General features: G+C 39.1%; 1 protein-coding gene across 3 annotated transcripts in view; it reads left to right on the forward strand.

The window, feature by feature from the left end:
- TRIM55 (tripartite motif containing 55) overlaps positions 1 to 16,727 on the forward strand; it is a 51,446-nt gene that overhangs the window by 24,150 nt on the left and 10,569 nt on the right. The window contains exons 6-10 of one of the 3 annotated variants that reach the window (XM_023533271.1): positions 6,963 to 7,196; positions 7,554 to 7,576; positions 7,670 to 7,794; positions 9,036 to 9,316; positions 10,636 to 10,923. In XM_023533271.1, the coding sequence (XP_023389039.1) occupies positions 6,963 to 7,196; positions 7,554 to 7,576; positions 7,670 to 7,794; positions 9,036 to 9,316; positions 10,636 to 10,923 (951 nt within the window). Of the gene's footprint in view, positions 1 to 6,962; positions 7,197 to 7,553; positions 7,577 to 7,669; positions 7,795 to 9,035; positions 9,317 to 10,635; positions 10,924 to 16,727 lie in introns of those variants that run through there. The other 2 variants (XM_023533272.1, XM_023533273.1) reach the window with 2 other exon arrangements.

Below are 16,727 nucleotides of genomic sequence, written 5' to 3' on the forward strand. Positions count from 1 at the left end.
TCCAGATCGTACGGCATTGGTTAGAAACAAATATCCTGCCTGTCTTCATTTTACCATTTTATTATGGGCAAATAGTCTTCCTTTTATAAAATCATGCCTTTTTGGCATACTGCATCCATATGGAGCTGTCTCTAGAGATGGGATGGGTTTTATTTTCATTGAAGTAATGCAGACAACTTTTATTTGGTTCTCCTAAGAAGCCAATAAATATAACGGTCCTGACAGGTCTAGGAGGTCAGCCACGGACCTCCAGAGTCAGAGGCTCTGCATCAGAATATGCTAGGAGGCCAACACCTAGTGCATTTATGTTGGAAGTTATTTCAGTTGCTAACATGCTTACACAGGCACGTGTGTATATGTGCATGCGCACACACATGACACAGGAACCACAGACATCAAGAGGAATAATAGGGAGAATATTAGGAAAAATAAACTTGTAAGTTCAAAAAGTATGTATTTTGATTCACTAGTATCCAGAGAAGTGGGAGGAGGGGGAAGCATACAGGTTGGAATTGGGCTTAAAGATACATGCTTCTATATTCAAATAAATGAAAAGTTAAGTTAAAAGCAAGGAGAAATTTTTGAGGTGAGGAAGTTTTTGTGGATAAGAAATAAATATGGTTGCTTTCATGTTTTGGCACATAAAAATCATCTCTTAAAGTGTGCTGTCCACATACATTTTGATAATGTAGAAGTCCACATTTTTCCCATTCCATTTTTTAAGTTACTAGAAAGTCGCTGTTGAAAGAATTTCAGTTCCACATTTACAAATGCACAATAGCTACTGAAATTCTGACTAATCATTATCCATAGCAAGATGGCTTCTGAGAGCATTTTTTTTTATAGCATATACCTGTTCCCTAATTACCTTGGAGGGCAAGTTGATAAACTGAGGTACTTGTTGTTTACCAACTTTCATAGAATGTTGAAGGTCTTGTATCCAAGAAAGATTGAAGGTACCCACATTAGTCCCTCATGTGTTGCCTCTACCTCAGAGAGTGTGGAGAAATAAAAGAGTTCAATTTTATGGAGAATTTCTCATTTGAATGTGAATTACATTAACTTGAAGATCTTAAGTTTCTAAAGTTTATAAGTACCAAGTTCATAATTCCAAGGAAGAACATATATTTTTCCTATTTCAGGAACAAATCTGTCTCCTACAATATTTTGCATAGAATTATATTGAAGGCACGTTAAGCAAGAGAAAAAAAGAAGTTGAGTTTTTTTAGATATCAGAAAATATATCTTTTTCCTACTATTCTGCTGAACACTGGAAAATTATGGGATGTTTTTAGATCTTACAATGCCTAATACATAGTAAGCACTTAGTGAATTCTGTTGAAGGAATGAATTAATGAATATAATTCTGAAAGAATTTGAGGTTTCTTATCTTTAAGGGCCTACTTGCGACATAGTAGATTCATTAAAATGCATATATTCAATTAATGAGCAGTTTACATACATTTTTGTCCCAAATTACTTTAAAGTATGTCACAGCTGGGTATGGTGGGAGTAGCAATGACCCAGGAGTTCAAAGACCTTAGGTCTAGGCCAGGCACCAACAGTAAATGGCAGAATGGCTTGAGAAAGTGACTTAACTCTGCTGAATTTTCGTGTTTACATCAGTGAAATGATTGTTTTGAAGCAGGTTACTTCTGATAGTCCATGCAGCTTCAAAATGCCACAACTGAATAATTCAAATTAAAGAAAATTCTATATAAACTTAATAAACACTCAAATAGTGATTACTGTGTGCCAAGTAATATAATAAGTGCTTTACACAGTATGTAGTCATATAAAAATAATAATTAAGCATATACTCCGCATGGGGTACCATTTCCTAAACTGTAAAGTATAAGCAAATGATAGTTGCTATTAAAATGATAGTGATTTTATCAAAACTCCATATAGTACAAGTCCTTAAAAATCAGAATAGAAATAAAACAATACTTGAAAGTGAATATAAGAATAAAGTAGTTATTCCATTTAAGCCACTAAATAAAATTTATATGGCCAAATAAGTGATCTAATCTTTATTTGACTTGAACAAATATGTTATGACACATAACTTTACACTAGTCTCACTGGTGTAAACATAAACATAACGGTTTTCATAAACTTGAAGGTTCTCACACATATTAAATCATGTAGGAGAAAACTTTAATGAAACAGACATATGCCAGTACCATATCTTAATATCCATTATTATAAATGTTTCATGTGCACAATTCAATTTAGAAAAATAAGCTAGAAACCATCATATGCTCACAGTAAATGGTAGAGCATCTGAACATCGAAGGCATATTTCAGGAATGCAGTGGGCACATGGTTGCCTGTAAGCTAAGAATAGAAAGTAATACCGTGAAGGAAAGTTTGATTGGAGAGCTGCGAACAGGCTTCAGTTCTTAAGCCTAATAATAGTCTAAATCTCAAGCCAAAGGGCTGGAAATGGATGGGAATTTGGCAAGCTCAGCAATTTCCATGTCGATATACTGTGTGGGCTCTTGTCCTATTACTTTGACAACTGCCGAGACTCCACACATTTTCATCCCCTCCCCACACCTCCTCTGCTCCTGCTTATCCTTTATGGTCAAACTCGAGGCACCACTTCCTCTAAGAAGCTTTTCCTGAGCTAACATCACCACCCTCAAGCCCGTTCTCCTCAAATGGTCCTCACCCACAGAAAGAGTTGGATGAAAGCGCCACTTCTATGCTTCTATAAAACTTGGTATAATCTCAATCTCTAATATATTTCATTTTTTTTAGCCTACTAGGTTGTATTACATTATTGGCCTACAGTCTTTCTCATTCAGTGAACTGTGAGCTCCTTGAGAATATGAACTACGTTTAATTCCTTTTAGGGTCCCAGAACCTTGCACAGTGCTTGACACAAATGATATGCTTAAAAATTATTTGTTAAATGAATGAATGGACAGGTGGATGATAACAATACCGGTACTCATTAAAATGTTTTGCACCATAGGATCTCCTTAACATTTTGTAACTGGTTAGAAATGTGAGGAGAACTATGTTCCAAGGGACACAATGGAGTGAGGGATGCATTTCTTGCACATTTGAAAGGTATCTTCATAATCAACAATTTGTTTTAAGTCATCCTTTTTCCCTCTTAGTCTGAGAACAGTAGAGATGTTTGGGGAAAATGAAACATCATTTAAAAAAATCTATTCAACAGATGTTTATTGAACATCTGCTATCCAAGGTAGTATGTATCCTAGGAAGACCCAAATTCTAACCTCGGGGTAGAATGTTGAAGGTCTTGTATCCAAGAAAGATTGAAGGTACCCACATTAGTCCCTCATGTGTTGCCTCTACCTCAGAGAGTGTGGAGAAATAAAAGAGTTCAATTTTATGGAGAATTTCTCATTTGAATGTGAATTACATTAACTTGAAGATCTTAAGTTTCTAAAGTTTATAAGTACCAAGTTCATAATTCCAAGGAAGAACATATATTTTTCCTATTTCAGGAACAAATCTGTCTCCTACAATATTTTGCATAGAATTATATTGAAGGCACGTTAAGCAAGAGAAAAAAAGAAGTTGAGTTTTTTTAGATATCAGAAAATATATCTTTTTCCTACTATTCTGCTGAACACTGGAAAATTATGGGATGTTTTTAGATCTTACAATGCCTAATACATAGTAAGCACTTAGTGAATTCTGTTGAAGGAATGAATTAATGAATATAATTCTGAAAGAATTTGAGGTTTCTTATCTTTAAGGGCCTACTTGCGACATAGTAGATTCATTAAAATGCATATATTCAATTAATGAGCAGTTTACATACATTTTTGTCCCAAATTACTTTAAAGTATGTCACAGCTGGGTATGGTGGGAGTAGCAATGACCCAGGAGTTCAAAGACCTTAGGTCTAGGCCAGGCACCAACAGTAAATGGCAGAATGGCTTGAGAAAGTGACTTAACTCTGCTGAATTTTCGTGTTTACATCAGTGAAATGATTGTTTTGAAGCAGGTTACTTCTGATAGTCCATGCAGCTTCAAAATGCCACAACTGAATAATTCAAATTAAAGAAAATTCTATATAAACTTAATAAACACTCAAATAGTGATTACTGTGTGCCAAGTAATATAATAAGTGCTTTACACAGTATGTAGTCATATAAAAATAATAATTAAGCATATACTCCGCATGGGGTACCATTTCCTAAACTGTAAAGTATAAGCAAATGATAGTTGCTATTAAAATGATAGTGATTTTATCAAAACTCCATATAGTACAAGTCCTTAAAAATCAGAATAGAAATAAAACAATACTTGAAAGTGAATATAAGAATAAAGTAGTTATTCCATTTAAGCCACTAAATAAAATTTATATGGCCAAATAAGTGATCTAATCTTTATTTGACTTGAACAAATATGTTATGACACATAACTTTACACTAGTCTCACTGGTGTAAACATAAACATAACGGTTTTCATAAACTTGAAGGTTCTCACACATATTAAATCATGTAGGAGAAAACTTTAATGAAACAGACATATGCCAGTACCATATCTTAATATCCATTATTATAAATGTTTCATGTGCACAATTCAATTTAGAAAAATAAGCTAGAAACCATCATATGCTCACAGTAAATGGTAGAGCATCTGAACATCGAAGGCATATTTCAGGAATGCAGTGGGCACATGGTTGCCTGTAAGCTAAGAATAGAAAGTAATACCGTGAAGGAAAGTTTGATTGGAGAGCTGCGAACAGGCTTCAGTTCTTAAGCCTAATAATAGTCTAAATCTCAAGCCAAAGGGCTGGAAATGGATGGGAATTTGGCAAGCTTAGCAATTTCCATGTCGACATACTGTGTGGGCTCTTGTCCTATTACTTTGACAACTGCCGAGACTCCACACATTTTCATCCCCTCCCCACACCTCCTCTGCTCCTGCTTATCCTTTATGGTCAAACTCGAGGCACCACTTCCTCTAAGAAGCTTTTCCTGAGCTAACATCACCACCCTCAAGCCCGTTCTCCTCAAATGGTCCTCACCCACAGAAAGAGTTGGATTAAAGCGCCACTTCTATGCTTCTATAAAACTTGGTATAATCTAAATCTCTAATATATTTCATTTTTTTTTAGCCTACTAGGTTGTATTACATTATTGGCCTACAGTCTTTCTCATTCAGTGAACTGTGAGCTCCTTGAGAATATGAACTACGTTTAATTCCTTTTAGGGTCCCAGAACCTTGCACAGTGCTTGACACAAATGATATGCTTAAAAATTATTTGTTAAATGAATGAATGGACAGGTGGATGATAACAATACCGGTACTCATTAAAATGTTTTGCACCATAGGATCTCCTTAACATTTTGTAACTGGTTAGAAATGTGAGGAGAACTATGTTCCAAGGGACACAATGGAGTGAGGGATGCATTTGTTGCACATTTGAAAGGTATCTTCATAATCAACAATTTGTTTTAAGTCACCCTTTTTCCCTCTTAGTCTGAGAACAGTAGAGATGTTTGGGGAAAATGAAACATCATTTAAAAAAATCTATTCAACAGATGTTTATTGAACATCTGCTATCCAAGGTAGTATGTATCCTAGGAAGACCCAAATTCTAACCTCGGGGAGACTATAGTTTAGATATTTAAGAAACATGTAAAGGAAGAAAGTAATACATGATATCAAAGAGACCAATGTTTACTAAAATGAAAGAACAGGTAATAAGGGTCATACAAAGGTCAGAGATGTCACAGATAAATTGGCTGGATTCACAAAGCGCCCGTCGGGCAGGAGAGCAAGGTTGGATCGTCATGGCTCAAAACCTGCTCTCAGCTATAAAGATCCTGGACCCAGAGATGGTTGGGTCGAGGAGACAGGCATACACACATAGCAAGCTTACTGGAGCTTGAAAAACAAAAAGGCCAATGACCAGGCCAACTGGAAAGTTAATTATGATTTAAACATGGACTCACAGTAAAGGGAGCTGGATGGTACTGGAGATGTTAGTCACATGGTGCAAATGGATAAACCCAACTTTCCACACAGCCTTTCTCCAGGAATCAAAGACCAGATTCTGTATTTCCCTCTCTTACACAGTATTGGATAGAACACCTGGTGTATACAGGTATATGCCATAAACGGTAACTATTATGGAATTTCAGAAGATTAAAAGATGACATTCAGCCACAGTGATCAAGGAAAGCTTAATAGGAGAAGTGGTATTTCAACATGTCTTTAAGATTGCTTAGTGTTTGCAACTGTGAATTGGGAAAAACATTCTGAAGAGAAGGAGAGCATGAGCAAAGAAAGTGAGTCATTAGTTCATTTTTGCTGGACACAGGGTGGAGAGAAGTAGATTATTATGAAAGAAAGCTGGGGCCAGGTCGCGGAGGGGTTTGAAAGCCAGTTATAAAGTTTAAATATTATTTGGGCAGTAGGGAGTCATAAGAGAGAAAAAGCACTGTACTCCAGGAAAATGTACTCTAGGAAAATGAATTTGGCAGCAATGTGTGAGTTGGCTTGAAGGGGGTGTCCCAGATGCAGAGGCCATTGGAAGCATCAGAATCTGCACAGGAGGGCTACCACTGGAACAGTAGTAGTATAGAGACTGAAGGGTAAAATCCAAGAAGCACCATAGTTTTTTCCTTACACACACACACAAAGCAAAATATGAATCTCTATGCTATATAACCAATATACAAAACAAAACCTGTCCTAATTTATATGAAATTCTCCATTTATAAAGAAGATTGAAAAATCATTAATTCATTTATCCAATTTGATTAATTTTGGATTTTATAAGTATCAAATTTGATATAAGTGGGATTTTCAAAGCATCAACACAGTGGGTATCTATACAGATTAAAGGAAAAGAAAAAATATCCTATTTAAGTCAATTTTCTTGTCTCTCAAAATATCCAGGTGATTTCTCCAAATAGACATTCTTTCAAACACTTTCTAACATTAGCTAACCCAACTAACAGGAATGCTGCAAAAAACAGAAACAGGAACTTTGTGAGAAGTTTGATTACCTGTATGGCATCCTGGAGGAGAGGAAGAATGAGATGACCCAAGTCATTACCCGAACCCAAGGGGAGAAACTGGAACATGTCCGTGCTCTGATCAAAAAGTATTCTGACCATTTGGAGAACGTATCAAAGTTGGTCGAGTCAGGAATCCAGTTCATGGATGAGCCAGAAATGGCAGTGTTTCTGCAGGTAAGTTTCCATTGGGTACCAGAGGACACTAAGCAAGAAGGTGGGTGCTGGAGGACTAGTTGTCATCACATTTTTGTTATTTTATGTATCTCATTTTGATCTATTTTCCAAACTAAAACATAAGCCCATTATGTGCTTATGTCTCCATTTGTTTAAACAATTTCATGAGCATATATTTAAGGGACCATGGCATTGCTTAAATATAAGAGGGTTCTGGTATAAAGGAGCAGTTATTTAGGGCATTTAGAAATAAGGCTATGAGATTTTCAGAGTCAGCAAAGGAAAGAATTGTCTCAACACTGTCTTTGATAAAAAAAAAAAAACTTAAGTAGGCCTGTCTTTTGTTTGCTTTCACAGAACGCCAAAACCCTGTTACAAAAGTAAGTAATTTTCATTTTATGGAAAAATGCATACTTTTCATTTTTATCCAAGGCTATCAAACTATAAACGGTGGCAACCTGTCTTTGTTGCAGAATTTCTGAAGCATCGAAGGCATTTCAGATGGAGAAAATAGAGCATGGTTATGAGAACATGAACCACTTCACAGTCAACCTCAATAGAGAAGAAAAAATAATACGGGAAATTGATTTTTACAGAGGTTTGTTGTTCTTGTGACCATTTGACCAAAATTGCAGGTGTATGAAAGCTGCAGAAAAGCCCTGTGGGAGGAAAGGGGGATTCAGAATCACTTCCAGAATGCATGGCGACAATTTTACAAGGATAATAATCTAATGTGAAGCTCTATTTCATTACAAAGTCATACAGTTTGTTGACAGTATTTCTTTAGCTTTGCATATCATAGTGCCTATTATAATGCCATTATTGGGCATTTGACTCTGGATAGTCAAATAATAATTGATGGTGATGATGATATCTCCCTTTCAACTCTACACAAGGTGTTAGCTCCAGCGATGTCATCAGTTACAAGGTTAAGGATGAGATAAAAATAGAGAAGACATTTGGAGAGATATTTTAGTACATCCACTTAATCAAACTTTAGCGGGTAAGAATAGTAACAAGTCACAGAATAAGTCACAACCTGGAAATAAAACTGGGTCTATGTGACCAGATGTACTCCATGAGTTATAAACACATCCTTGCCATTTGGCTCAGAAATCCCACTCCTGGAAATTTAGCCTGATGAAATCATTGAAAAGAGGAAAATAAACTTGGAGCTAGCCAAAAATTTGATGATCCGTCCTAGCCCATCTAGGTGACAAGACTCCTCAGCTAGACCACCACTAATGCCATGAAGCTGTTTCACTGTCCACAGATGTAACTTTAGAAGCAAATCTTCAGGATGGATCTTTTTAAAACATGACTTAATATTGTCTTTCCTTAATATTGCATCAAAGAATATTAAGATCAGTGAGTTAGGAAAAGAGTCATGGTATTAATAATTGTGGTATTCACTGAAAAAAGAGGTAAGAAATTAAAACAAGACAAGGGTTTTGTATGTTTTCTGAGATATAGAAGAGAGTTGCATTTCCATTTAATTTGACAAAGATAAATAAGTGACAATCCTAGCCCTCCATTAACCTGCAGATGTCACAGGCTCTGGGTGGAGTCAGGTGGATGGTGCACAGTGGTGGTAAGGACATCATACTGGGGAGGGGAGCCAGGAGGATGGTGATAATTTGTCCCCTCTTTACGTTTGTGATGTCCACATTTAACTAGAAGCACAAAGCCCCAGCAGGACACACTTGAGCCACTATCAAGTGTCTGCTGGAGAGGATTTCCCTAGCCTTGACATTAACCTGGGCTGTAAGTACTGGCCATTAATTGTTTGCATGGCTATAATGGTAATTGTAATGATTTAAAAAAATATTACCTTAACAGAAGATGCAGAAGAAGAAGAAGAAGAAGAAGAAGAAGAAGAAGAAGAAGAAGAAGAAGAAGAAGAAGAAGAAGAAGGAGGAGGAGGAGGAGAAGAAGGAGTGAAAGTGGAAGAGGTAGAAAAAGTTCGAACGGCGTCATCAGGAGAAGATGAAAGTCTGGAGGTAGCCTTGGAACCCTCTCAGCTGGCCTCGGAACTCCAGGCTGCCCCAGCAACACTTCCGATTTCCTCTCCAGAGCCATCTCCAGCCCTGCCACCTGCTGTGGATGCCCCAGTGACACAGGTAAGCAGCCGTTCATGAGTTCTTTCCTATAGGAAATGCAGGCGTGCCTCCTTGCTGAACAGCCTAAAATATTTATTCTACCTTTAGAAAAAGATAACTATATCCTAGACATTTGTATGCAGAAGACAAAAGATTTCAGGGCAGTCACAATGTCAGGGGGTAAAGTCCTCTAGGTGATTCAGCAGGTTCCTTGTTGTTTTAATTGGTTGGCAAGACTTAGTTTAACATGATTTTTCCACCAATAACACCATCAAATTTGAGGCAATTTTTGTCTGGAAATTGTGCGTGTATAACATGTTCATAGAAAGCTGTTATCGGGGAGACCGAGTCTGCTCTGAATACAAATATGGGATATAGGGTGAGAAATAAAAATGATTAAACTTTAAGAACTTTGCATTTTCTGTAGATAACAAAATAAGTAGAGAAAGAAGCCATGCTAGTTTATGTCTCTCTTGCTTACCTGAAATACAACTATATCTTTCAATTAGTGAGCAAACGAATGAAGCCTAGTTTTCTATGTTTCTGTCATTTGATGAGATTATGTGTTAATAGAATTGTTTTACAAATTTCTAAGGAAATTAATTAGCTCATCCCAGATGCTATACCTAATTGGCTGACCTTACGGTTCTAAGATGTTACTGTCCGGTTTTCAAGCCTTTGTGCTGACTGCATGACACTCAGCAGACGCGTCCCTACCTGTTGAGTTTGTGGGCAATGCAGACTCATCACAAAGAAGCTCTGGTTTTGCACCTGCTTTCAAAGTGGACTGAAATTACCTATAGAAACAAAACCTCAGAAGGGAAGCTCAGAGATAGAAGTATATTCTATGCTGTCTCCATAGGAAACTAGGCTAAAATACTATTTATAGTTCATAGAATCTTGAAAATCTGGGTATACCAATTGCACTGAAATTGAAAGAGGTATGCTAACTAAATGAGAGTAAGATCAATTTTGGGTCTTAGAAAAGAGGTTTTGAGAGCCCATATATAATGTCAAAAAATTAATTTTGGTCAATAGTTTGACCTTTCTCCCATATCTGATATTTGATAAGCTACTTTCATTTTCGGATTCTGCTGTCTGCCTGGCCAGGTACCATCTAGTGAAAGACAAGCCCAGAAAAGAAGAGGGATGCCATGATAGGGGGCGCTGTTAGCTTTCCTTCCCTTAGCGCTTGCAGAGGGCAGGATGAACTAAAACATGCACTGACTGAATCAGGCACTACACACAGTTGTCAAACTCGAAGGGAACTAAAATCTACTGCTTTTTTTTCTTCTTCTTTTTTTCTTTTTTTACTTTTGAACTTATCTGTCCTGATTAAGGGGGAGGTTGTGCCCACTGGCTCTCAGCAGACCACAGAGTCTGAAACGCCAGTCCCTGCAGCAACGGACACGGCGGATCCCTTGTTTTACCCTAGTTGGTATAAAGGCCAAACCCGGAAAGCTACCGCCAACCCACCTCCCAACCCAGGGAGTGAAGGTCCGGGGCACACAGGGCCTCCGGGTTCTGAGGATTCGAATGTGCAGAAGGCAGAAGTGGCAGAAGCCGCAGCCAGTGAGAGGGCAGCAGTGAGTGGTAAGGAAACTAGTTCACCTGCAGCTACTTCTCAGGTTAGTGTTGATGCTCTTGTGTCCCAATGCTTCCCTGTGCTAGCCGGGGTCTTGCTAGAATCACAGCAAGAAGGAAGGGGCAGAGAGAAACCGCGGCCTTGGGAAAAACACAGGAACAACTCAGTCCCAGTGCTGACTAGTTGTTTAAGCTTTGTGTTGACTTGTTTTTAAAGCCTTGTATGAAACAAAAAGAAAAAACAATTTGACTTCACTCTGCCCGTGAGTGGTGACCTCACACCTGGCTTCCCAGGGGAGGGGGTTCTAGAGAGCCTGGCCCTTAGGCATGCAGTCGAAAGTTGCTTCGTCTAAAGTGACTGGCTGGTGTCCCTGTTCCCCTTTACAAGGCCACTTGCCCTTGCTCAGCCTTTTCTGTGTCCTCCTTGGGCTTCAAAGACTAATCTCCTGCTTTTGTGTGGTTTCCAGCAACCCCTAAGGAGCACGTTTTGAATTGAATTCTAAGTCTGCTTTGGAAAATAACCTGTGATCTTTGGATTCCGGGAGTGTGCCGGCTATAGCTAGACAAAGAGAGTCTTGGCTTGATTAAACCAGTGCTTCTTAAGCATGTGTTCCTGGGAACAGAAAAGCTCAGGGTTTCCTCCATTGGATTTTTTTTTGAAAAGGACACTTCCTTCCTTTCTTTTTTTTTCTTTTTATAATGAAAGTTTGAAGTCCATGTCTTCTTCCTAACACTGGGTTAGATGTTTGCATGGCTCAAAGATTCCATAGAAGAAATCTTCTACAATTTCTTCACAAAGAAGAATGTTCATGGTTACTCCATACCTGTGAACATTCTTAAACAATGTGTGGGTTTGAGCGTTGCCCAGAGTAGGGGCTGTCAAAGAAATACTCTCTAGTTCCGTGCTCCTGGGTCATCAGGTGATTGTGAACAAGAAACTTTTTTTTCAAAAATCAGAAAAGTACTTATTATCGTGATTGTGTCTACTCAAGTGAACCTCAATTTCATGAGGTAATAAAAGGAAATGATTTTTGGAAAACTAAAAGTAATATGCTTTTGTGACTTACATTTATTTTTACAGATGAAAATGACAAAAGTAAATGTTTGGTTTGAGGAAATCTTTTGCGGTGGATTTTAGGTTAAAAAATAGAGTAGACTTAAATTACTTCTAGAAGTTTAGGGAAATGCTTACATTTTTAGTGGGAGTGAGGAGGAGTTGTTTTCTGAAAAGAGTAGTGTAGTACCCTATGAGGAGCATGAAATACGGCTCTGAATCAAAATGAAAAGTCCATCTAAATGATGTTGGAAAAATTATTTGTGATAATGTCAGTGAAGCTTTTTTCTTGTTTTCTCACAGGAGTTAGCAATCTGCCTAGTACTTTTGGCTTTTCTTATACTTCACTACATCTGGAATCAGATTCAGAGCTTGGTTTTTACATTACTGGGTAGGAAACATTTTCTTTTCCCTTGACTAACATCTCATGTAGTTTCTTTCATCATGCTCCTCTTCTGTAGGCCCAGAGATGAATGTCTCCCCAATGCTGAGGCTCAGCCACCTAAAAAGAACCAAGTCCCTAGACAAGACTGTGGCCTCAAGCTCCCATAATGCAATCACCTCAAGGCACCCTCCCCTCCATTACCTAATCTTGCATGGAGGGTACCCTGACTCAGAACAGTGACTCAGTGGGCAATTATTCAGTAATCCATTAGAGTCGACCCTCCAGAATGGCCATCAGGAGAGGCCAGTTTTAAAAGGCGTCCATGATGCTGTGAGAATTTACTACTCTTAAATAGAGGGAGGAGCAGCAAAGGACTCTTTCAGGAATATGTAGAGTTTCCACCGATTAAGTAGCAGCATTTCATCTGCTTACACCAGAGGGGCACAGGAGGTGGCTCAGTGACTCCCGTTGGGAATACAGAGGCAATTATTGTACTGGTGGGCAGGTGGACTAGGTGACTTCTCAGTTCTCTTTGAACCCTCAGACTCTACAGTGTCTTTCTTGGGACAGAAGGGCCCTGAGAAAAAGGTGCCCTGCATAGCGACTTCCGTGGGATTGCAGCCAGGTGAGATCTGAATGAATAAAGAGCCGGAGATCAATGTTTGTTTACCAGCCATAAAGAATTAGAACCAAAGAAAAGTCACAAAACCAACAAATGGCATGTTATTTTTGAGATATCACCTTTCTCATAGTCAAACTTTTTCTTGATTACAGTTATGAGGTTTGCTTAGGGACTGACATCTTACTCCTTTAATAGCTTTTGAACACTGTCAGTTTAATTAATAATATCTAAAGATTCAAACCCCATGCACTTTTAGTAAGTTACCCTGCTGGACCTGAGCCCCAGCTCCCTGCGCCCATAGCTCAGAAGCAATTCAGGGTGCCTGGTGCTGAAAGGCCTCGGCTATTTCTGGCTCGTTGACAACCCAGGGAAGGTCTGGAAATTCCCATCATGGAGTTCTTTTTTGCCTCATTAGCTGTCTTTTCAGCAAAGGCAGTGGGATCTTAATGGGTCCCTGTCACGTCTGTAACTGTGTATAAGTGGGCCCTGCCCCCAGTGTCTAGTCAGCCAGAAACCTGCGCCCCTAGAATGTTCCGAGCGTCCTCATAGTCTGCTCAGGTATATAACTCCTCCTCCTGTCATTATTTATGTTGAAGAGCAGTGGGAGGAAGTATTGGCCATGGAGTCAGTGGGGGCAAACAGGGAGAGAGAAAACTCCATGCTGTCAGGGAACATCCTAATTGTGGATCTGAATAATTGTCTGAAGAGTTCAGCTTATATTCTGAGAATTCAGGTTTTGGACTTTGTTGCCATGTATCCTTGAAATATTTCTCTGAGGCTGCAGGGGGAAAGTCATGCTTCTTGTCTGCCGTCCACCAAGCCCATGTCATGTATGCTGACATTTACATGCCTGTCTGGTGAAATGAGGGTGAGGCAGGTGGGGACGGGGTGGGGTAGGGTGAATTGACATTCAGTATTGCAAAGAACCTTGCTTATGTAGTTCCTGGTGTTTGAGAAAGGGCCTTTCACATAGAGAAGGAAACCTGATTATGATGGAGCACCAACCTTGGATCCGTGAATGGGGATATGGGCAGATGGATAAAGACCGCAACAGAGTATCAGATTCCTGGCCTCTGAATTTTTTGCAGGCCTGATTTCACCTTCACCACCTCAGAACTCACTAAATACTTGTCCAATGCAAGGGTAGCTTGTTGGGATTTCACACTCCATCATTAGTCTTTCCCTGAACATTTAGGATGTGATACAATAGTTCTCCTCGATTCACTGGTGCTGTGACCTGTCTTTACTGAATAGTCCCATGCCAGAGAATAATGTTGCCTTAAAAACTCAGAAACATCTCAGGCTCGCTTGCTCATCTGTAAACTCACTCCAGCCCCCATCAGCAGTAATGCAAACTTTTCAAGAAGGCCAACATTCTGTTTCTAGGTGCTCCCCACACAGCCATTCATACAGTGAAACCTGCCCTTGCTTTTGCTGCTTGTGGTTTCTGATGCCATGCAATCTCTATCACATACCTTCTCTCTTCACCTAATCACATAGGCAGATTATGTGTCAGAAGCTGGTCATGGCAAAGTCCAGACATCAACTGTCTCCACTAGAGGTGAACAAGCATTCACGGGAGCATTGTTACTTTCCCCACCCTCATTCTTGAAGAAAAAAATTTTCAACAAAGTTTGCATTCAGCTCTAAATCTAATTTGGATCTCACCGAAGGCCCTAGTTCCCATTTGTCCTTCGACAGGATGCACTTTGAACCTGATCACACCCCATTCCTCCCAGAAAACCTCACGAAAGAGGTCACAGGCCACAGTGTGCAAAGCCTCTATACAAGACCGGTCTTTAGCTAGAAAATCACCATCTTAAGTTTTCACCTTCCGAGTGCATGCCCTTGTACGCTCAGTCAATGCAGAGAGTTTGTTGGAAATGACAATGGATCCATGTCATGTGTTAATTTTTAAAGTTTTCGAAAAAATTATACCAGTTCCTAGTCAACCTCAGAAGGCAGGGCAATCAAAAGGTAGGAGAAGGCCTCTGTGAGACAGGTCAGCTACCCTTGGAAAGCAGTCTCCACTAGACCTGTCTCCTGGGGATGCTTCGCTGTGGCCATTTCCCAGTCCAGTCTGCTTCCATCCACTGCCTTTCCTCTTTCTGTACTACTTATATGCGAATCGCACCTAAGTGTTCACACGGGGACTGCCTCCATCCCCGTCCCCAGGCCCATGGACAGCTGGGTATCATATTGGGAATATGAGTGGCAAGTAGATGTTTTCAGAAGTGGGAGCAGTAATGAAAGCCCTTCACTGTTCCTCTTTCTCCCTTCCCAGTGAGGTTTAGTGGCCTTAGGTAGAAGAATTTGTCTAAACCATTTAATGGGAGCTGTTCAGGGAACAGGGTTTTCCAGAGCAATGTCTCCCTATTTGGTGGATTAACTTGGCAGCTGCTCTGGCTGATACTTGAGCTGGACTATGGCAGCTGCCTTAAGGTCAGACGACCCCCCTGCCACCCCTGCCCCTTACGCACACACACACACACACTCCACAGAGAGAAAATCGCATTGCTTTGGAGATGTAGACTTTGACAGTAAAATCTGTAGTTTCTGCCTTTATGAAGAACCACAGCTCTCGTATTTCACCAGAGCATGAAGTTCTAGTTGTACAAGACCCTAAAAGCTTTACCATATCATAGCTATTTGTTGATTTAAGAACAGAATATCTACTTTACACATTTCTTTCTTTAAGTCTGAAAATAGACAAGTTTGGCAGAAATTCTGCTAAGGCTTGGTGCACTGAAAAGATCAATGAAATTAGGAGAAAGGACTTAGGTTCCAGTTCTGTTGCTTTTGCACCTGACTCTGGGCATTTAATTTTCTTGAGCCTGTTTTCTCACTAGGAAAATTAAGCAACTACTCAACAAAAAGTTTCATCTACTTACACAACATTAGAGAGTGAAGAATCTAGTATTGAGGATTTGATCGATTGTTTCAGGATGTTTTCATTGGAAGGGTTATGGGCTTAGGACTGGCACATATCATTCTGTAACAATAAGAACAAAAGATTCTCAGCCCATAGCATTTCTTAAAATATATTTCTTGCCTCGAAGCTTGTACATAAATCCCCATTTCCCAAACTGCTTTACAAATCTCCTCCTAGGCACCCATTTAACTGAATGTTTACACAGCTGTTATTACCCATTTAGATGCCAATAAACTCCATAAAACCCATGATAACTCAAGTCTGAGGTCCACCTAAAGGTACTCATAGAGCTCATTGCCCAGTAGAGCAAAGACAGAATGTACACATTTGAGGCAGTCACAGAATATTAGAAATTAGGAGAAAGGACATTCATTAGGAGAATGAAGAGATGAAAGATATGTGATTTTTTAAATGTACTTACTGTAAGTGTACACACAGTTCAGTAACTTTTTATAAATATGTAGCATTGTATAGCCACTACCACAATTAATATGTAGAATATTTCCGTTACTCTAAAAAGTTCCCTTATGTGTCTTTGCAGTTAATCTCCCTGCACCCAGCTGATGTTTTGCTTGTCATTATCGTTTTACCAGTTCTAGAAGCTCATGTATATGACAAGATGCATTCTATAGACTTTTGTGACTGGTTTCTTTCACCTAGCATATTGCTTTTGAGATTCGTCCATTTCGTTGAATGTATCAGTAGCTCTGATTTCCTTTTATTCCTGAGTGGTATTCCATTGTATGAGTATATCACAATATATCTATTCATCACTTGATGGATGGTCTTACTGTTAGCAGTTTTGGCTGCTATAAATAAAGCTTCTATGAACATTCACATGTTGGTCTTTGTGTG

The sequence above is a fragment of the Pteropus vampyrus genome, unplaced genomic scaffold (assembly GCF_000151845.1).
Source record: "Pteropus vampyrus isolate Shadow unplaced genomic scaffold, Pvam_2.0 Scaffold99, whole genome shotgun sequence".
In the NCBI taxonomy this organism is placed as follows: Eukaryota; Metazoa; Chordata; class Mammalia; order Chiroptera; family Pteropodidae; genus Pteropus; species Pteropus vampyrus.